We start from the raw sequence: 22,262 nt of genomic DNA on the forward strand, positions 1-22,262 counted from the left end.
GTGTCAACAAAAAAAAAGTGTAGAACAACTTTCGTGTTCCTACAAAAATTAGATTCTTTCTTTGAAAACGAATAAAAGTGCAGTGCAAGCGAGCAACCATACTTATTATTATTATTATTAGAGTCGCGTCTAAAATTCGCGTAATCCCAGGCGAGAATCGAACATTCTCCAAGACCTAGGTAAGCTGTTGAAAAAAATGGAAAAGAAAATGGCGTCACATGCCTCCACACACATATGCATGTGTACATAGGCAAAGACACGGGCGCTAACCTAACGAGCACATTTCCCTTTGTACTCATTGTTGTGATATATAGAAATTAGGGCGGGAGGCGAGGAAGAAGACGCAGAAGCACGCAATTGAATTCACAAGGTAAGTTAAGGTAAAAGCATTCAAATCAGCATACGTCACGTCACAGCGGTGACAAGAGACCAAACCAAGTTTCTGCCCTGGGAGCACTATGTCGGAAGCCATGAGCGCTCCTCCGCCCTTGATACCCCAGCTGCAGGAAATGCAGCAGCAGCAGCAGCAACAGCAGCAACAGCAGCACCAGCAGCAGGCGAACTCCGTTGCCCAGCAGTGGACCAACTACGCGTGGTACGCCAACCAAAATGCAGCCGCCTACCAGCAGCAGTACCAGCAGTACTATCAGTACTATATGCGGTACCAGCAGCAGCAGCAACAGGTAACCTCAACGATAAGTTCGTCGAACGCGCCGCCCGGATTTAGCAACGCCTTGGCAGCGCCACCACCTCCGCCCCTAGGACCCCCTCCACCACCACCCAAGTCCACTCAACCGATCAACACCAACAAGTTGCAGCAGCAGCAGCAGCAGCAACAACAGCAGCAGAAGAATTTCGGAGGGATACGTTTTAACTTGAATTTAAATCAGAAACGCTTGGCGAACGCACCCAATCCGCTACAACAGCAGCAACAGCTGCATCAACAACAACAGCAACAGCAGCAACAACAACAGCAGCAACAACAACAACAACAACAACAACAGATCCAGCAGCATCAGGCACAGGCACAGCAGCCGACCCAATTGTTCAACAATAATAGCAATATAAATAACGTTACAAACAAGAAGAAGCGGAAGCGGAAGAACAAAAACGCGAGCTTCGATCAAAGCGCATACAATAATCCGTTTAACACTATAGCCACGCCCATAGCCCCACCGCCGCCCATTATCAGCGATGTGGTGGTGCCCAGCACACCAGACCTGAGCAAGCCACCCCCGCCCCTGCCCCTGGCTCTGGCCGCCAATGCTGAGACTACCAAACCGGAGCCGAAGGGTTCTCCAGCTGCTTCTGCAGCGTTTAAGCGTCCCAACAACTTCCAGATGACCTCCAATGACTCCTGGCCAGACTCGTTGAATCAGTACGTTGCTCGGTGCTACTCCAAGTGCAACACGGACCTGGACAAGGACCAGATAGACATATGTCTGAAGGGCAAGATCATGGCAGCGGCCAATCGAAATGAGCTGTGGACCAGAGACTGGGACAACGAGCCTATGCCGACGGTGCACAGCGAGCGAGACGGCATCGAGGTGGTGCTTAACCACGCCACGCCTCCACAGCCAGAAAGGAGCAACTACTTCAACAAGAAACGTGAGTTGGAGCAGGAGCGGGAGAGAGACCGGGAGCGGGATCGGGAGCGGGAGCAGGAGCAAGAGAAGCCGGTCAAGGCACCGAATGTTAATCAATTCAAGCAGAGGGCGAATCAATTCAATAAAATGCCATCCAGTTACGGCCATCAGCAGTCGTCGTCGCGGTATTCCAGGAGTCGTTCGCGGTAAGTCTGACTGTTTCCGTTGCGTGCTGGTCAAAGTCCCTAATGTCCCTCAATTGAATCCACTTGCAGGTCCCCGTCGTCTTCGACCTCATCGAAGTACACTCACAAGAAACGTTACTCGCGATCTCATTCACGTTCGCGTTCGCATTCGGGTTCCCGCAGCAGCGATGCTGTCAGTCCGCGGGCGCGTAAAGTTCATCGTAAATCGGGTTCCAGCGAGTCTCTGGATTTCATATCCCTAACCGCAAACCTCTCGCGCAAGAAGCAGAAAATGCTAATGAAGAAAGGCAAAAGACTCGCTGCAGCAGCGGCATCGGGATCCGCCGCGGCGCACACTGGCCACTCCAAGAAAAAGCCGCACTTCTATTCGAAACAATCGTCTGTGGGTGGGGCCGTTGATGATGACACAGCGCGCTTGCAACAGCGGGCGGCACGTTTCTCGCAGCAGGGCTCCGGCTCGGCTAAGAAATTTGTCGTCGCCATTGCAAGTTCGCCTTTTGGTCTCACCACGGCCAAAAACCGGAAGAAATTGATGCAGCAACAGCAGCAGCAGCATCTTCGTTCTGCCTTCTACGAGGATGTGGACCAGGCTAGCGGCTTAGATTTGCTCGATTTGCACATTGTAGGAACTTGTAGGGACTTAGAGAAATCCTTTTTGCGCCTGACAAAGGCTCCATCCCCGTCGGAAGTGCGGCCCGTCGAGGTGCTCACCCATTCGCTGTCCAACGTGAAGAGCAAGTGGCGTGCCAACCAGGATTATCATTACGCGTGTGATCAGTTGAAGTCCTTAAGGCAGGATCTAACTGTAAGTGCTGCAGGTGCCGTTTTCCAGTCAATATTTTACAACTTCTTGTTCTCTTGTTTGCCGACAGGTGCAAGGTATTCGCGATCAGTTCACCGTTGAGGTGTACGAGACCCATGCACGTATTGCCATGGAGAAGGGCGACCACGAGGAGTTCAATCAGTGCCAGACGCAGCTGAAGATGCTCTACTCCGAGCTGGGTGGCCAGAGCCATAACTCCATGGAGTTTACGGCCTATCGCATACTGTACTACATCTTCACAAAGAATACCTTGGGTACGTCCGCCGATCGTCGTCGATCGCCGTCGATCTAAAGCACGGATTTAGTGTTACTATATTTTATATCCTTTCTCTGCAGACATTACCACAGTCCTGCGCTCGATATCAGCTGATCAACGCGAGAATCCTGCCATTGCGCATGCCTTGCAGTTCCGCTCGGCCTGGTCGTTGGGAAACTATTGCAAGTTGTTTGCTCTGTACAAGACGGCGCCCCTCATGTCGGGCCACATGATTGAATGGTTTTTGGAAAGGGAGCGCAAGGCTGCTCTGCGAGTCATCATTAAATCGTAGGTGATGCCGCTTCCCCAGTGACCAGCTACTAATGCCTCCCATTTCTCTTCCAGCTACCGTCCCAGCATTAGCGTCGAATATGTTAGCAATATCTTGGCCTTCGATAGCATTGAGAAGTGCAAAGAATGGCTCGATACCTTCAGTTTGCCTTATGCCGCGAGCGGTGCCCAAATCGATTGCAAAAATGCCGCTGCCATAGCCATTTGAAGCAATCCACTTAGAACATAGATACACATCTGAGAGAAACACATTTACCCCTGTGTACCTAGCATTTCCGAAATTCTCGGGGCCAGGTACACGTTTTAGGAACGCGTATTCCCCTATCCGCGTTTAACCACTTTGTAAATATTTTAGGTATTTTTAGTGCTCGCGTTCCCCTGAACGATAATTCAGAAAATTCAACACAGAACGTGTTGGTGTCCCCTTGAAACCATCTCTTACCCTGAACCGGCGTCCTCTCACTGTGGATTTGTCTACGAAACGATAGAAACTACCTCAGACCCTCATTATTTGCCAGAAAAATAATTCATCTTTCGACTACAAGGAAGGACACGATCTAAATCAACTGGCTTTTCATCCACCAGCAGGGGAGAAACTAAATGGAAACTATACGATTGTTCCTGGATGGAATCGACGATGGGATCCAGGCTCTGTGCTTTTGCGGATTTCGCCGGATTGGATAAACTATTTCATTCAGGAGCTGGCCCTAACATTGGAATTGGATGGAATCGGGTTGAACGAACAACGATTTTTGCATATTTTCATCGTTGGTCTCGAAAAGTTTCTGATTGAAATATTGCAGAAAACCAACCCATTCGATATTAAACCTCTAGGAAACCGTACAGGGACCACGGATGCATCAGAAATGATGGTGGCTCGAGTAATGCCCGCACTCCGGTCCACTAATAACTCGATGAAGCCTGAACAACGTCGTGAACTAACAAACTATTGTTTCAAAAAGCAAGAGAACATTGTGAAGCCATCGCCAAACTCCAAGAGCTTACGTGTGCTGTGTGCTGAAAACAAATTTTTGTTTCTGTTTTTTTTTTGAATATTATTTTCCACTCTTTTTCCTTCATTTTTAAACTAATATTAAGGCTTAGGCTTAATGTTTGTTGTCTTCTTTAAATTATTGAAACGGTTTATACTAATGTCTTGTCTCTCTATTGTATACCTGTATATATACAACCATCACCACCACCAGTACCGGTACCAGTACGAGTACCAGAACCAGAACCAGAATCAGAACCAACTGCAGCCACGATGCGATGCAACAAGCAGCTCAACACACGCCGCTATCGCTTCGGAAGATCAAAGTCCGGCCCCGACACGTTTTTGGAGTACGGCCCGTCTCTCCAGTCTCTCCAGTCTCGCAATCATCCATCCATTCAAGGGAAGCCAGCAAGTTTGCGCGCCATTTGTAAGCTCTTCCAATTTTAATTCGTGTCATTAAGTGGGTCCCCGTTATGAATTGGCTAAGATTATTGAACAAAACCATTTCTAGACTGGGGAAAAGTTGAAGGAAAATACTACACCATGTAGTAAATTGTACAATAGACTAGTATTAGTGGTAATGCTATCTTTTTAAGCTAAGTTTACCTGTTACATTTACGTTTAACCTCCATGATGTTGGAAAAAAGAGGGAAAACAACTCGAGATATTCAAGTGCATCTTTCCACAGTTCCGGCACAAGATGCGAGCCCGTTGCATGAAAAGTAAAACTAAAACCCCGCTCCTAAAGAATAAACCGAGAAAAAACCAGCAACAAGTGTTTTCTTCCTGCGAGCTCCCGGCTCCGGCTGCTGCTCCGCCCTCTCCTTCCACAGCTCTCGCCTTCCAGCCACACGCACCCGGAGAGCTTTAGCCGGGACACGAGCCAAGCGGCCCGCCGATGTGGGGGCCCGAGCTTTTTCAACAACGCGTAGCGGATGCTGTCGGAGGCTCAACCCAACCGCTATTTAAGGATGCTGCGTTGCTGCCTTAGCCTCAGTCAACGCGCGGCGTTCGTTGGCAGAAAACAACATTCTAGTGAACCAACCAGCCGGAGAAAGTCAAAGGCTTCGATTTCTTTAAGAGCATCCATTCTGTGTTCTTCTCTTGTGTTCTCCGTGTGGTGCAGTGGCCAAATCAAAGACTTGTTCAATTCATCGAAAATCTTGTTCATCGGTCCAGTGTGTGAAAAAGTTATTCATTTCCAATCATGTTTACTGGTTGAATCGGCGTTAATATCCCCGAAGAGGTAAAGTAATCGCCTACTTATGGGGATTTCACACTATTTATTGGAGATATTAGTGTAAAACGACACTGGCTTAATAGATTTGGGCCTGTTCCAAAGTGAATCACATAACATTAAACACATAACTGTACTGAATTGGAATTGGAATGAAAATTTACTAAAATTGATTGTTTCCTATAAATACACAAAGCTCAGATGCTTGAGACATTTTTTTGTTTTCAAAACTCATCAAAACCAGCGATTTAAAAGCATGATTGCGAAAATACCCATTCTTAGTCTTGAAGTAATCCAGTAAATTCTGTATAAGTAAATCATACTTTTCCGGTACTGGTTGAGAACTGGTAATTCCAATCAGAAATAGTGACACATTTATTAATAATAATAAAATACTTTACTAAAAACATTTTCTTAAAAAAATTGCATAAATTATTGCAAAAAGTAAAAGTTTAGACCCAGGGATTTGACAGAATGTTCGAATGAGAAAATTTCCGTTCGTCATCCAGATAACAATCCCGTTAACACTCAGAATTAATCATCCAAAACACCACATTACACTTTTCCGGCACTGCTTGATAACCGAAAACCATAATTACACAGATTGATTAGTCCCTTAAAATCCAGTTGTACGAGTATTGCTGATCCAACGGTATTAAATCGGCCCAGAGCTGACGAACAGCAATAGCCGTTTGCTAATAGCACACAGTAGTGGTTGTAAAGTACAATCTATTCGAAATCTGATATTGCAAGGGGTTCTCTGAAGTGTTAATAGAGTAATTATGGCCACAATAATTACTCAAATCTAGGCAGCGCTAGGCTAATGCCTAAAAGACGGTTGATTAATGTTGGAGGAATTTTTAAATCCCAGTTGCATGTGAATCCCACTCTGCCCCCAAGTTGAAGATAATTAATGGAAGTGAATCATTAATAAATGGCACACTAATAAATGCCACTCGAACCCGACCACTTGACGCCCATTAAGTACTCAAGTTCGTCAAAGAGCTGAGAATGACAGTTATAAAATATCTCCTAACTCGATTTCCAGCGCAAATTGAAAAACAATTAGCAGGAAAAATGTTCTCCCGAGCGAACTTTCAGTGGGCGCTGGTATGGGCCCACTTCCGGTGGCCCTGTCCCAGCTGCCGACGTTGAACGGATGACAAGCTTGTGACAAGCCGGCCTCCACAGATTTCTCCGTTTTGTTAAAGGGAAATAGAAAATCGTAATGTCGCTAATGTCATGCCTGCAATTGTCCGACTGCACTGAAGACGCTAGGCCTGTCTATTGAAAGCCAGCGAATCGAGCTGGCAGCGAACAAAGGATTACGCTGGGAAATTGGAACGAGTAAACGGGTGTTTATATAATTAAAATCCATTTGAAGAAGCTTCAGTCTCATATTAACCATGTAGACATTTTTCCAGAAATTCCATTTGTTGATTAAGTCAAAGGTTTTGGGGTTTCGCCTCCGCCGCTTGGCTAAACCTCCCTCCTTTACTTCGTATACGCTATATTTAAATGTGTGTTACCGTGTTGGGGCCGGGCTTCAAACATCTAAACAATAAATAAACATCCAATATTGACTATCAAAACGGCAGCCGCAGCTGAGTCTGACATTACAAAGAATAGCACAAGTAGAAATTTCCCGACATTATGTGTGAATATTTCATACGTGCACACACTTGTGCACTCCTACTCGTATCTGGCTGGGGATGGCATTCATGCCAATCCATCGCTATCCCTTTCATATGGAAATGGGGAGCCAGCCCGTTTACCTTTTCGGCACCAACTTGGGGATGGCCACAGGATTCTGTCCACTTGGCGGTGGCGCTTACTTTGAGTATCTTCGCCGCATAAATACATATCGCATTGTATCCACTCCCCAGCTGGGTCTGGATGGATTTTAAATTGCTAAAAATGAATTTCGGGTAAACGAGAACAGGTTACAGAGATGAGTTGCGGATTTGCAATTTATTCAATTTATTAAAATATTTGGGCTTAGCCGAAATGTAAGCCCGTAGCCTACAAATTTTGACTTTTATTGAACGTATCCATCAATGAGCGATTTATCTGGCCAAATATCAAGCTCAAAAAATTCTTGCGAATAGCGTTTAGTGTGCCAATCCAGTTTTTAATAATTAAATATATCCCTCACATTGAACGGTGTCCGAATTCGCAGGTCGTGTCCCGCAGGGACATTGAGAAGACGTCTCCATTTATGGTCATTCTAGGCCTATTATTGTCATGAGAGTTCTTACGAGTACGTAATCCCCTTCCAAATCCTAGCTACCTTCAGCCGATACACCTTCATTCGAGCCAGGACTCGCACTTGACCGCAAGCGTAGGCGGCTCTGGGCCTTTGTTGGTACCATTTTGGTGCCTGTTTTCCCACACCCACACCACTGCTTGGCCAACTATTGAGCCCGTGTTGGGTTACCCATTTAACTGGGTTTTTCTTAACAGATTTTCCGGTTTTCAGATTTCCTCCTTGCGTTTGTATTTGTATTTTTGTCTGCTGCTTTGCATTGTGCATGCCAGCTTTTTCTTTCGGTCTTTTATTTACACTGTTTGCTTTTGTCTTTCAAATGTACGATTTCCGTTGGTCTTCGGTTTTTTTTTTCACGCGGCTGTGTTGTCATTTGAGATAATACTGAAAGCTTTCTGCGTCTGTCGTCGTTGTTATGGCTTTGTTCAAGAGTTTATTTTAAAGCAATTGATTGGGTTTAAACCGATGAGGGGATGAGGAGGAATTTTGGGAAGGAAAGCTGAGATTTGCATACTGCCGCTGTGGAAAATGGAAAGCAATTGGGATTGAATTATCCTTTACTGGCGGATCTTATCCATTATGTGTTTCCATGAGCGGAACCCTTTCATGTTTCTTCGTGTTCACGTATGTTTAAGTGTGTAATATACCTACACACGTGTACATTTGCAATTTGTAATGCAAAGTAAGAGGTGGAGAGACCAGGAAACAGGTAACAGGTAGAAGGATGGTAGGGCAGCACTCAATAGGGCCACATTGCTCAATGGCGGACTGCGAGGGTCCGTGGAACATCTGGAGCTGGAGCATATACAGAAAGGAGCGCAAAAAACACACAATTATTTGTGCAACTATTTAGTACATATATCAGGGCCTCATCGGGGCATCATAAATATGGTAATGCGACAAAGATATAGAAATTAAGATAGGAAAGATAGGTTTAGACCAGGTTGATGCTAATATTATGAGCCTAGTAAATGTTCATTAAAGTTTGAACCGATTAAAATTATAATCACGAGCGGAAATCGGCTACGAGTGGGAGTATACGAAGATCGTGGAAAAAATTTAGTTTTTAAGTGGACATATTGGAACTAGATTCAATGTTTTTTTTAGCTAATATATTACCTAATATATTTTCTATTGCTAATATTTTCATATTACACCGTTTTTAGCTTTAACTTTAGTAGCTATTCGATTGAAAGGCACTGCAATTCCACATTATTTAATTATTTAATCCAGCTCAAATACCGCTCATCTCGTTCATTTTGAAGTCAGCCAAGACTTCAAAACAACAAATCGTTCCAGCTACGAGCATACTTCAGAGGCTCTGTCTCGAGAGACTTTCTGCCTTTCCACAGCTCCTCAACTTCCTAATTCCCGCGGCGCTTATTAGTTGGGGAACGAGGAGGGGCAGCAGGCGTAGATAGATGGGAGCCTGCACATTTCCAGCAATTAAAAGTGTCTTTATGGCACTGCCACAAAACCAGAAGCCACTGCGCGGGCTTCGTGATAACTTCTCTTAATCAAAAAGTGACGAAGCTCCCACTGCTCTATGAAAATTCAATTAGTTTACCTTTAATTTGTGGCCGAAACGGGGGCAGAGTTATTTATTCGTCTCCAAAGGCTGCTCAGGGGGCACGGGGAAACTGATTAACGTTTGAAAAGTTGAAGACAACAGCTGTTGAACCCTTTCGCTGGCGCCCCGGCAACCGGATTCGAATCGGTTTAACCTTTCACGCCGAATCACTTTTCACGCTCTTCACTTTTTTTGCGGCAGATGTTGCATCCTTTTTCTTGAAGAACATTTTCTTTCGGTGCTCGTTTATTTGTTGAGTGTCAGATGTGTTTCAAGAAAGTGTCAGCGCTTATATATACATATATTTAAACACTCTTAGGTATGTTTAAATTTAATTAAATCTATTTTCGTTTAAAGAAATTTGCAAAAAAAAATATTTGAATTAGCGAGTGTCAGATGTGAATACATATAATGATCGTAATTCCGTGGTTCGTTCTGGTTTATCGTTCATTTAAAGAGATCCAAGCATGAAGGACTCGATTAGAGGAGATCGTGTTTCTATTCGCCTTGAAAAGCATTTGCAACGAAGACCGTGTGTTCAACAGAAAACTGTGGCAGAACTTATCTAGTTCCAAAAATTATGTTTTTGTGTTAAATATTTTCGTGGCATTTAAATTAGTTTTATTCGCATATTCGAGACATATGTATGTACCTTTTGTCACAAAGATTCACCGGACGTAGAGCCACAGCCACAGCCACGCCCGGCGAGCCGTGAACATGCTGGGCATCTGATATAATTTTTTTTTGTATTCGGGGCTTTCGTTTCATGGTTTCCAAGCCCCCATTCAAAACATTATTTGCTGCCAAGCAAAACTGAATGACTGGTGAAATCGATTAGGCTTTGATGATTTTCTGCTACTGGCACATCCCCATATGGCACAGATGAGTAAGGGCACTATCCCCAAAACCATATTCCGTTCAATGAGCACTCCACGCACATTAAAACTCGAAATCAATTGTCGAAATATTTACTTTGCTGGCACCCACACAAGCCTCCTTCTGCGAATGTCCCCGCCACTCCTTTGTCTCTCTAATTACCGTCTAATGGCCAGATTCTTATTTAAATCAGTAATCATAAAATGAATGTTTTATGGGTATGTTTTATTCCTGAAAATTAATGTTGCAGTCAGAAGTGCCGTAAAGTAGAGTCGATTTAGTCGCATCCCTCTGTAATATCATAGTGGTTTCCAATGTTTCCCCATTCATTCTATATTCCCCAAATTTTACCATCTGTTGGAGGATTCCATATATTTTTGCAGGCGAGGCTCGCTCTATATGAACTCTACTATAAAAGGGTTTGTCCTTGAGAATTGGAAAACACTTTAGATCCCATATTTTTAAAGAAATATATAGCTTAAGAATGTTCGAAACGGCTTCCCATGTGTACTGGGTAAAGCATTGTCGAGTCACTCTGCAATAGCAACAATCGTTTTGTTTAATGACAAATTTTGTAAAATTGCTTCAGCAAATCAAAATACAAATGAAAATGACCACAATTTTCGCTTTATTTTGTTTAATTTGCTTTTATTTTGGGGCGGCGTACTTCTGGGTGCGAGTGTTTTTTGTTTGTTCAGGCTAATCAATCAATCAATCAATTAATTGCCCGGCTGGCTTTGAGTACATAAGTCTATTTTTGTAGCTAAAAGCCAGCCTTTGTGCTGCTCCTGTTCCGGTGGCTACGATCCTTAGGCATTTGGAGTGGATGGGGAGAGTGTGGCATACTAGGAGGATGATGTTGATGGCAAACATCAACCAACATTAAACTAGTGCAACGCTGTAGTCGATATTCCAACTGTATAATAGGTAGTGCAGAGATTGGTTTCTTGGACATTTATTAAAAAATGGTTAATTATTCTGGCTAAAACATTTATCTGGTGGGTAGATGTTGACAACTGACAGTCCTTAGCAAACAATTAATTAAGAATTTAAAAAATACCTACGTATTTACATACATTCTTATCTTAAACGTAACCCTATAAAGTATCAGAGTATTTAAAAAATCTTTAATCCATTTGGTTCCTATGACAGCTTTATGTTTTACTCGATTTCTTCCGTATTTCCTTGCTCGTATAAGATCAAACCACTTGAAGTGAGGTAGTTACTCCAGATCTTATACAATATATTGTAAAATGTTTACGCACTAAGCTGAAAGTTAATGCAATATATAATGATAATGGTATCAGAAACACTTTCGGCCATATACCATGTACCAATTCCTTATACCCTACTCCCTCGAGTACCACCGGGAATGAGCTTTTGCATGTCTTGTGCCTGTTTGCACTCACTCACCCGTTCGCTGGCGGTCGTTTTTCCTCGGTTATTTTCACTGTTAGCATCTGGCATGCTCCGCTTAGTTTTATTAGCTTGACGTAGAGTACCCCCAGTTCCTTCTATACCCGTATTTATGGCTGTCCAAATACTAACACAACTTTTCTGAAAACTTTTCAATCTGCAGTAAACCAATTGGATGTGGCCACAGAGTTTTTACACGAGAATTTAATCAAAAACTTGAAGTGGAAGCTGTCGAGAGGTTCACCTGTTGGCTGCATTTTAAACGAGCGCGGCGAGCAATAAGCGGCCGAGCAGGTTGGTCGAGAGCCCGCCAAAGGAGGCCCTGGACAAGATGTCGCAACATTTCACGTCGATACTTGAGAACCTGCGTTTTGTGGCCATCAAGCGGACGACCAACACTCAACAGCAACAGCAGCAGCAGCCGAAATCGACTCCCCCATCGCCGTGCGTGACGCAACAACAAAATAGAACAAAAAGCAAATCTCAAACAGCGCCAACGGTAAATGGCAATGGACTCTTGAGCACAAGTCTCGATGCCGCTAGCGGCGGTGGCGACTCGTCTTCCAGCCATGAAGTGGACCACAGTGGCACAGGAGTTGGGGCAGGAGCTGCAGCAGGCCCAGGAGCGGGAGCATCGACGTCAAGTGGCGGTGGTAGCAGTAGTGGCACGCCACTGAAGAACCACAAGCGCGCTAGCATCTCCACGGCGTCGCCTCCGGTTCGAGAGCGCCGTGGCACCAACACAAGCATCGTTGTGGAGCTGGACAGTGGATCAGCGCCTCCTTCAGCCGCGACGGCGGTGTGCGTCGCCTCGGGCAGCGGCACGGCATCCGGCAAAAGTTCACGGGAACTTTCGCCATCGCCCAAAAACCAGCAGCAGCCAAGAAAAATGTCGCAGGATTACCGTTCGCGTGCCGGCAGGTAACAGTTGCATTTCTCACAAGCGTATCAGAGGGGATAACTCGTACGAGTACGAGCAGGTGTGACAAATTGAGGGGTTATCCCAGCAAAGACTGTTAAACATGGGTACTTAGGGTTAAACTAGAAATGTGGTAGTAGTGTAAAATATGAACACGATTCCACTGAGACGCGAGACCAAGTTCGAACGACCATTCCACAGGCAAGGACCGTCTAAATAAGCCGCGGAAATAGCTTCAACGGGAACCGAGGAACCAACGTTATTCACCTACGAGCATTAAAGGGTCCCTGTATTTGTTTTTGTTTTCCCTTTGCCCCTTGCACTTGTCAGCAACGCACAGATTCCAACAGCTTTAAGCTGCAAATCCAATGGTATTCGAGAGCACAGGAGAAGGAGAAGAAGGAGAGCTTTCAGAAGAGCTATAGATCAGGAGAGAGCTTTAGTGCGAGCAGTGGAGTGCGCTCTTGGTAAATGAAAATGAAAAGAGAGAGCTTAGGGACAGGTAAATCTTTGTCATGGGAGGGAGGCTGTTGAGTTCGGCAACACTTAGCTACTATAACTCTGCGGTCACTGGATTGTCCCCATCTTATCAGCTATTCTTTTCCTCTGTAACTTAATCTATATTGCAGCTTCATGCATCTGGACGACGAGGGACGTAGCGTGCTGATGCGCAAGCCGATGCGCTTGAAGAACATTGAGGGCAGGCCGGAGGTCTACGACACCCTGCACTCTAAGGGGCGAGAGGTGAGTCACGTCTGAGCAAGGGTCCTGGGCCCGGGGCTTTGGCTGTAATTAGCCCCAGCACGTGGCTGAGACAAGGTCTGGGGACCAAGTACTGGCCGGGCACGAGTGAATGTGCAATAAACGGGCAGTAAAACAATTCGCAGAATGTTCTCTGGCTGTCTCTACTGGGTCTAAGTGCAAAAAGTTTCGGCTCGGAATGCATACAGAGAGAGCAGGAGCGGGAGAGCTTCCACAAGTAAAAGAGGGAATGCATACTTGTAGGAGTTATTTAATACTCTGATGGCTCTTAGTCGGCCATGTAATTGTGTGTAAGTTTGCTAGTTGTGTGACTGCCTCTCGATCCATTCGTACATGCACATGTGTGTGCACATGCTTTCGTGGGCGTCTGCCCGTTTGTGTGTCTTCCATGGGAACGTTTTACAGCAGTTTGTTATGTAAAAGTTGGCCAAGTGCGTGCCCAGGACTGCGGATTAAACAGAAGGCCATACTTTTGCGGGCCTAGTGCGCTCTCTCTTTGCCTTTGGCCTGCCAGCCAAAGTTTTTCCATCGTAATAAAGTAGCTTGAACTTACCCGCTTTTCCATGTTTCTACATGCTGTGTGTGGTCTACAATTATAAGTATGTACAAGTACTTATGTACATGCAGCTGCGGTCATTAAAGCGCCCCGCTTTTTTTCATATTTGATAATTTACAAAACAACACTGTCTTTGTAGTGAAAAGTTGACGATTGTTCAGGTTATTACACATGGTTTAACGCGACGAGAGCACAACAAGAACGATTAGCACGATTTAAGACGCGGTCCGATTGAAGAGCTATTCGACGCACAATAGACGAAGTGCCAGATTCAAGGGCAGACGGTACAAAAAGCCCGTGCCCGTGTAAGCGAAGCTTTACCAATGCCCGACAGATCGAGAGAGCGATGGCGAAAGCTAAACGAAAGAAAGGAGAGAGATGAAGAATAGAGAGACCGACTGCATGGGCTGCAGCCGTGCGTGACGATATACATACATATATGTATGTATGTACATATGTACATATGTAGAGAACAATATGGTACGTCAGGCATTGCAGACATGTCTGAACATACGATGTTTATATGTAAACATATTCTTGATCAGTAGGAAGCTCAGCTTTTAAGCTTTCTATCTAAACCTTTACATATACCGAACTGCTACAGAAGTTTGCACATTAGAACACACATAAATTGAATCCCTTAAAAGATGATAATTTCTTTGTGTGATCTCGATTGAAACCATCGGTTGAACAACAATAAATCGCTAAATAAATTTTAGTGGAGTACGCAATATGTGTTAGGCTTGTATTAATTTAAGCAGCGCCTTAGAGTAAATTCAGAAACCCATTAAGCCCATTTAAGTGTGCTGTGATTTCATCGTAATAATAACCTTTATTAAGCGATATTTTTAGAAATTTTCAACGGACATTTGGCAGCCAACGGACATTACGAGCCAAATTGCATAATTTAATTTGCACACCTTCAGAGGGACGAATAAGTTGCCCAAAACTGATTCAGCAACTGCTGGGGGGTTGTGTGGTGCAAAGCTCATTAGGGCGTCGCGACGTCAGGGTGCAAGCTGCTAATTGCATAAGCGAAGAGTCGGCAGGGTCAGAAGTCGCCTTAAAGTTGGCCACCTAACCTCAATTATCTAAGGAAGTGCCCCGCTGCACTCTGCTCGACTAACCCAGAGGACGCCAAGTGGCAGTTACAGTTACAGTTACATTTAACAGCCACATCTACAGCTAGAGCCTCGGCTGCCATGCTAATTAAGTCAGCGTCAACGCCAACGCCGACGCCAAAAGCGGAAGTGGCGCTACGAATCCTTTATCAGAATCAAATTTCATTTCCCCACGGCCCTGTCCTTTCCACTGACGCCTCCTCTGCTGCGTTTTAATATGCACAAAATTATGCAGTGCAAAAATACGTACTGCACGTTTTCCAGTCTGCCATTTAAGTAAAGTACTACCCTCGACAATATGCAAGCGGAGGACTGGCCCGCTCAGGTGAATATTCCGAGTCGTGTGAAATTTCCTTCTGAAACGTACCGCAAGCGATGGGCGTGACAATCAAAGTCCCAACCATCAGCCAAACTTGATAAGATTCTCATTTATGATTCAATTACCGGAAAGTTTCTCTTGAAAGACCTGTGTTCCAGCCATATCTCGGCTTTGGCTTTATCCTTTTGGGGCCACAGTTCATTGGTGCATTGCCTTTAATACCTCTCTGCCACGTACTGAGCAAACTGTGTATTTCTCATTTGCATTTGTATTTCCGAAAAGTAACTTCGTTTAATTTGGGTGTCAGTTGCATTTAAATTTCAGTTAAGTGAACGGAAGGTGCAGTGCAAGTGGCAGAGCGTTAACTGGCCCAGAATGCAGCTAATATTCGAGTTCCTCTCGGGGGACGGATCTGGCCCGGGACTAGCAGACTGTAAGCTTCCTGGGGAACTCTTACGAAAAGTTGTCTCTGGACTACGACTCGAAGTTGTTCGGAAATATTTGTAAGACATGACATGCCTTTCATTGGAACTATTTTAATTAATTATGTAATGAATTAAACTCTGTAAGGGGTCTCTATAAGTCTCTTATCTGTCTGCAAGGCAGAGTACTCGATATTCGCTGATGCTTGATGGATCTTGCCCCACAGCACAGCCGACAGCTCTTTTGCCACTTGCCCGAGGAGGAGAGCATAATTTTAGAGAAAACACCAAGAACAACCAAGAACAATGAAAAAGTACGATTTTGGCGAGGAGCAGGACTGCGCCGCGGAGAAGTGCACTCTCCACCCAGTCGATTTGGGGCGGCACGTGGCATGTGGCACGGGGAAACCCAAGCTTACAAGCCAGACTTTACGCGCCCCGCTTCCTGTGGCAAGCGTGTCTATGTGCAAGTGTGTCTTCTCGCATTTACCCGCACTTGCCGCTCTGCAGCTGCAGCAATTTCCGTTTCCGCAGCCGAGCGGGCGCTGCCTGCTGTTTATATTTACATAAAACAATTTTGGACAACTTTGAGTGCTACGAGTCCCGGGCTGGCAATTATTTGCATTCCGGCTCTGCCAGCAAAAATTTCATTTAATTTGCGAAAAGCGAAGGCAGCCTCTGTGCCTTCTGGTTAAGTGTTTGGTCGCTTTATGAGATCTCAGTCCGCAGAAAATGATAAGCTCGGCCCCAAGACCGTGTCGCACTCACATGCCTCTTCAGGTTGGGCCCCATTAGAACGGTAACCCTTCCAGTTTCCACCTAGCAAATTTTTGTCATGTGCCGTCGGTAGGTAATCATAGTACAGGCATATAGGTAGTGCGTTGCTTTTGGAGCAAGGCCTCTGCTCCTCTGTTGCTGCTGCTATTGCATTCTGCATAAATTTTCGCATAAAGTTGGCCATAAAGTTGTGCAACCGAGTGAATATTGCCAAAGTTTGTGCGGTGAGCGAAAGTGGGGAATAGGTGCCCTTCTGTTCTGTGCATACAAAGCTATCTTGGCTATTTGGCTTGGCTTAAAGGGGGAAATGCTTGGATGTTTGTTGTGGATGGGCTGGGTGTGAAGCCGAAATTGATAGGACTTTCTGGCCATTATAAGTCAACCTTTAAGTGAGACCCCAGAACCCATTCCAGCCTCTCTTCATGTCTTTTTAGCCCTTGTAACTAAAGAAACTGTGAGCTTGCTTTAATAAATTTAAGAAATTCGAGAGGCGGATATCAACAACATATTCGACACATAGTAATGAAAACAATAAAATATATAATAAAAGAAGGCTTGGGCTGAAACATCTTTGTCTGAAAAGGTGCTTCCGTTCAGAGGTCTCTATAATTGGCTCTTAATTTTCCACCAACGCAAACCAGATGGTTTCCTACATACTTAATTCTCTTTTTATCCTACCTAGTCAATTGTTTCGTAATCGTTAACCAGCTTAGGCGTATGAGTGGCACTATTTAATGGCATCTTCCAGCCTCGTGCACTACTTCAGCTCCTTCGAGGCCACAGAGTTTTTATGCAGCTCTTGGCTAAGCCAATTCGAGGACTCAACTGCCTGGAAAAACAAACTAATTATGACCGCGGGTGCGGGTGTCTTGGGCGCTTCGTGGGGCAGGGGGCGTGAGGGTGTTGAGTAAATTAAACCGTCGGGAAAACAAACCGTGAGGAAAGGTAAAGAGACCAGTCGCGAATGCCGGCTGTGCGTGGAATGGTGCAAATGAAAATTACAACGACACGCACCATAAAAAACAGCAAGGAGCGAGCGAGGCTGGAGCCGGATGAAGCTGGAGCGAAGGCGGGATGGCGGGATGGCGGGGAACCGTCCTCAATTGACAGTGAAATGCTTTCTAAACGATTCCCGGAGAGAGTCCCAGCCACTGGGGGGGAAGGGACAGACAGAGACAGACTTTTGCTTTTGCTTTTGGTTTTCTTTTCTTTTTATTAATTTCATTTCATTGTTGCTCTCTGGCAACAATCTTCATTTCTCCGCTCCGTAGCTGTCATTCATCTTCATTTGTCGCTGCGAGGGAATCGCCAATAAAAATTTAATTACCAAAAAGAGCAATTATGTTTTTTTAATTAAAGCTGTCAAAACACAGGGCCACTAGACTTTATGACTTATTTATTCGTACCCCTCCGTTTGGCAGATACTCTCCTGCTCCAAGGGAACGTGCACCAGCAGCATCATGGGCATCGGCAATGCGCCTGTCGAGGCGCGCAAAACGGATCTGGTGCTGGACCACGCGAAGGACTTCTTGGAGCAGTACTTCACCTCGATAAAGCGGTAAATGTTTGGCTAATGAACTCCTATAGGTCCTAGACTAAAGCGCTATGCAAAATGCTTTTACGGGCCCATATCTTTTGTCTCCTTCCCAGTACTTCTTCCACCGCCCACGAAACACGCTGGAAACAGGTGCGCCAGAGCGTGGAGACCTTGGGATATTATCAGCTAACCGAAACCGAGCTAATTTATGGCGCCAAATTGGCCTGGCGCAACTCTTCGCGTTGCATTGGTCGCATTCAGTGGTCCAAGCTGCAGGTGAGTGCCCCACTCTCTAATTTACGCAATTTATGGTTCAGTATCTTAACCATTATCCAAAGCTATTCAGAAAACAACTGGCCACTGGCCAATGACAATTTTGATAACTTCAACAGCCGGCTTGACCCCCGTTCCGTTGCATTGCCTCCCCACAATATTAGTTTCCATCATCTGCCACAAAATATGATGGTAATTTATCAATTCAAATTAGGCCGTAGATATTCATGTGCAATTCCCGAAATTATATGGGTAATACACCCACTGAAATAGTCGGGCGAATTTGTCAGCGCCCAAATCGCAGACAAATACATGTCTTTCCATTATCCAAGATTTATGCGTGTTCCAGCAAAATGATAGATGCCTAGACGGCGACTACTCGCAGAAGGGATGGCAAATCCCCCCAAGGGGAGGGGCAGAGCCAAAGCCAGCATTTGAAATGCAAATCCTCGTAAATTTTAATTTTACCCAAGAAAGACAATTTGGCCCAGGGGCAGAGATTTATTCATATGAATGAGTACGAGTGCGAGCGCGAGTGCGAGTACGGGTGCGAGTATATACAAATTATAATGATCAGTAGTGGCACAGAAAATGGCTGTCTGTGCCTGGCAATGTGTGAAGGAACAGATTTCCATTTACGCCTGAATGATTTGCATGTGTCTGGGAGTAGAGCTGGAATGGCAGGGGGCTACTGGGGTGACACTAAATTCACCTTCAGAATTTACTTAGCATTATTCAATTTGTTCATTCATGGGTGCAGGAGTATATTCGTACATATGTACATGAATATATGAATTTCCCATGGCCTTATGCTTGTCAAAGCATATTTTGCTTTGAGAATAACATATTGTATATGTGTTCCCGAATCAAACGAAATGTCATGGACTTAATTTTTGAATGTGCTTTTGAAGTCCCAATTCTGTAGCATTTCTTGAAAGCCAAACTTTCAATCGATAGAAAAACAATTAAAGTTTTTACTCACATATAAATCATACTTTGTAAGCCCATAGTTTGGGTTCTAACTAATTAATAACTTAATTGCTAGTCAGCATTGGGAGCCACTGCTATTTGTGTCTTGTCGTTCGAGGTCTTGGAAACACATTATAATTTTATAGCTGGTATGTCCTTCCATATAATGAGTACACTTCTCTTATTCCCTTTGGTTTCCATTTCCTACCCCCAACTATTTACAACCTAAACCTGAACGACACAGCCAAAATATTCTTCCTTTAAACTTCCAAAATGTATTTCCAAATTGTGATTCGTAGATATTTGGTATGATAATTTAATTTAAGGCCATGACGGTTCATAATATGGTGGAAACGCATTTACCACAGTTTTTCGAACAGCACTAGGCGAAACGAGAAAATGGGAAAACTCTGATTTAAATGAAATGGAATATGTGTGTTGTCTCCTCGAGCACTTCAAAAGGGTTGGGTTCGGTCGGGTTTGTTTTCCAAACTTAATTAGGAAACCCGTTTGGCTTGGATTTTGCCCAACAAAAAACATGACAAAAGCCAACACAGCAGAAAATCGTGTGAAAAAGGGTTTGCCAAGCCTGAAATGAATTTCAGTTTCGAGTGGGTCGAACACAGAAAGCCCATAAAGCCAAGTGTAAGTACTTTGCTCTGGTCTGGTCTGGCCCCAACGGAGACAGCCCCAAAAAACAGGTGTGAAAAAACAATATTATGCGATTCGTAGAAGCTCAAGAGATAGAAACAGAAATATATTGCAAAAAATTCATTGAAGCGAAATAATTGAAAAGGGATGTCAATGTACCAGTATGATTTAGTTGCAAACAACGCAGGACCCCCTGGCTAAAAACCACACAAATATATATGTATAGGTTACACAGAAATTTGTGTCACATTTATCATGCGCCCCGTTGGCCGGCGCGCAAAAACTTTCGGACAGTTGAGGGCTGCAGGAGTGGCCCTCCGATTCCATGTAGCAGCAATTGTTTGCTTGTACTTTTTGCTTGTACTCGCAGTTGCTGCAAGCATTTGAATATTTTAGTTAATTGAAACTTTGCGCAAAAGCAGGGGCCCCGGCCACGAGTAGCATGCAAATTCAAACTGCGAGTGAGACGCTTCTGGGAGAGTCTCTCGTTTTGCACGGATTGTTGTTGAATCGAATAATTAGTTTGCCATCTCTGTTCCAGGTCTTTGATTGCCGCTATGTGACAACAACAAGTGGCATGTTCGAGGCCATTTGCAACCACATCAAATATGCAACCAATAAAGGCAACCTGAGGTAAGTGGCAATTCCAAGGCGAGGGAGAGCTGGTGGTATGGTCATGATGACATGAATACTCACCCCTGACTGCTAAGCCAGGGTGAGTGGGGTGAGTGAGTGGGGGGAGCCAGCCGATAAATATAAAAATAAAAGCTATGCAGGTGTTTTCTGGACCAATTTGTACTCCCCATATCCGGCGGATATTTTCGAATTTTCGTGGCCAGATTAATTACCAGCTTATGGTAATTAGTGGGAGCAGAACATTTTCGATGCTCGCTAATCGCCCTAAGCTGTGGAAACGATGCAGCTGTTCCGAATTTTCGATACGACTGGCCGCATTCCATATTCTCTTTGGCACATAATTTCGAATTTTCAAATAATCTACTCAGCGTCTGGCAACGGTTGTTGGTGAAAAGTGATTGGCAAATTATGTTTTTCCCTGCTAATTGGCCAAATCGAGTGCGTGTGTGCCGCCAGTTTGCCTTTTCCATAAATATTTGAAAAGTCCGCCCGTCACTGGCCCCATCGATGTTGCACTTTTGACTTTTCACACACATTGGCATAAGTACCCAAAGGCTTATAGTAGCTCGGAAAAGTTTGATTGAACTTTTCCTAACTTAAAGCGGGGTGCCTTCAAATTGTTTGGAGTTTGCTTGCCTGTTAATTGATTGCGTAAATTCTTTGTTTTAGATCGGCCATTACGATATTTCCCCAGCGCACAGATGGCCGACACGACTATCGCATTTGGAATAACCAGCTAATATCCTATGCCGGCTATAAGCAGGCAGACGGAAAGATCATTGGCGATCCCATGAACGTGGAGTTTACTGAGGTGAGTGCGGGCTAAGAGCCTTCAGCCTTTGGGTAGCAGGGAAGCAGAGAATGGGCGTGCTCTCTACCACAGATTTCCTCAATTAAATCGGAATCCACCTGACGATCATTGTCGCATTTACGTGCATGTGGCTGCGTAATCCACCTATCGATTTACATACAAAACACGGATAATCCCTCGTCCATCAATGGCTCCTGCCTTTAAATCGGCATCCAGTCTCCCTTGTTCCGGCTGCCGCTACCGCTCCCTAGCGACCTTTTGGTGAACCAACAAGTTGGAAAGCCCCAAAGGCCACAACAGTAGCGACAGCAGGAACGGCAAAGTTTGCCCTATAACTCGTTGTAATAAATCTCTTTTTAAATACGCAAAAACAAGCGAGCAAACAACAAAGCTGTCAATAAATACGGACACAAATACGCGTACGGCGGAGGGCAGCAGATGCTGCCAATACACACAGACTCTGATGTATTTGCATATAAAACCGAGCCCCAAAGTATCTCCATTTATTTTTACACATGTCACTTTTTATTCCCGCCACAGTCCGGGCCAGCGTCCGTCCCGGCTGTCTGTTGATTTTCGATTTCGCTTCGCATTTATTTGATGTTCCATCCGAACCACCATCTATCCTCGGAGTCCATCCACTTTCATCCTAACTGATTGCCGCCTCTTTCGCAGGTCTGCACGAAGCTTGGCTGGAAGAGCAAGGGCGGCGAATGGGACATCTTGCCGGTGGTGGTCTCGGCCAACGGTCACGATCCGGACTACTTTGACTATCCGCCCGAATTGATACTGGAAGTGCCGCTGACCCATCCCAAGTGAGTAAACAAAATGGCTAATAAAAGCCAAATATTTGTGTCATTTGTGCGGTCTCTACTACATTCTACTGTGCAGCCGGTACTCGAGTTCCGGGATCTATAAAAGCTTGTAAAAAACCAAGTTAGGTGAAATCAAAATTTAATATCAGAAAGAGTCTTTTCAGCTATATAGA

The 22,262-nt window shown here is 44.7% G+C and overlaps 2 protein-coding genes across 3 annotated transcripts in view; both read left to right on the forward strand.

Annotated features, from left to right (window-relative positions):
- The first annotated feature begins 14 nt into the window (after positions 1-14).
- On the forward strand, positions 15-4,925 carry LOC6902583 (leukocyte receptor cluster member 8 homolog). The gene is made up of 6 exons (XM_002133075.3): positions 15-179; positions 315-1,792; positions 1,862-2,597; positions 2,665-2,869; positions 2,952-3,159; positions 3,217-4,925. Exons 2-6 carry the CDS (start codon positions 459-461, stop codon positions 3,368-3,370), a joined length of 2,637 nt encoding a protein of 878 aa, XP_002133111.2. The 5' UTR covers positions 15-179; positions 315-458; the 3' UTR covers positions 3,371-4,925.
- Positions 4,926-5,120: 195 nt separating this feature from the next.
- The window catches only part of Nos (Nitric oxide synthase), a 33,713-nt gene continuing 16,571 nt past the window's right edge, over positions 5,121-22,262 (forward strand). Inside the window, exons 1-8 of one of the 2 annotated variants that reach the window (XM_001356033.4) lie at positions 5,121-5,402; positions 11,685-12,442; positions 13,070-13,184; positions 17,819-17,955; positions 18,048-18,210; positions 20,369-20,460; positions 21,133-21,274; positions 21,950-22,089. In XM_001356033.4, the coding sequence (XP_001356069.2) occupies positions 11,853-12,442; positions 13,070-13,184; positions 17,819-17,955; positions 18,048-18,210; positions 20,369-20,460; positions 21,133-21,274; positions 21,950-22,089 (1,379 nt within the window). In that variant the 5' untranslated portion in view covers positions 5,121-5,402; positions 11,685-11,852. Of the gene's footprint in view, positions 5,403-11,684; positions 12,443-13,069; positions 13,185-17,818; positions 17,956-18,047; positions 18,211-20,074; positions 20,289-20,368; positions 20,461-21,132; positions 21,275-21,949; positions 22,090-22,262 lie in introns of those variants that run through there. The other variant, XM_033380710.1, reaches the window with a different exon arrangement.

The sequence above is a fragment of the Drosophila pseudoobscura genome, chromosome 4 (genome assembly GCF_009870125.1).
Source record: "Drosophila pseudoobscura strain MV-25-SWS-2005 chromosome 4, UCI_Dpse_MV25, whole genome shotgun sequence".
NCBI lineage: Eukaryota > Metazoa > Arthropoda > Insecta > Diptera > Drosophilidae > Drosophila > Drosophila pseudoobscura.

Excerpts from the sequence above, each read along its gene's own strand:
- LOC6902583 (XM_002133075.3), top strand. The coding sequence starts at position 459 with ATGTCGGAAGCCATGAGCGCTCCTCCGCCCTTGATACCCCAGCTGCAG. Across the intron at positions 2,598-2,664 it reads CCTTAAGGCAGGATCTAACT|GTGCAAGGTATTCGCGATCA; the intron begins GTAAGTGCTGCA and ends GTTTGCCGACAG. Across the intron at positions 2,870-2,951 it reads CTTCACAAAGAATACCTTGG|ACATTACCACAGTCCTGCGC; the intron begins GTACGTCCGCCG and ends CTTTCTCTGCAG.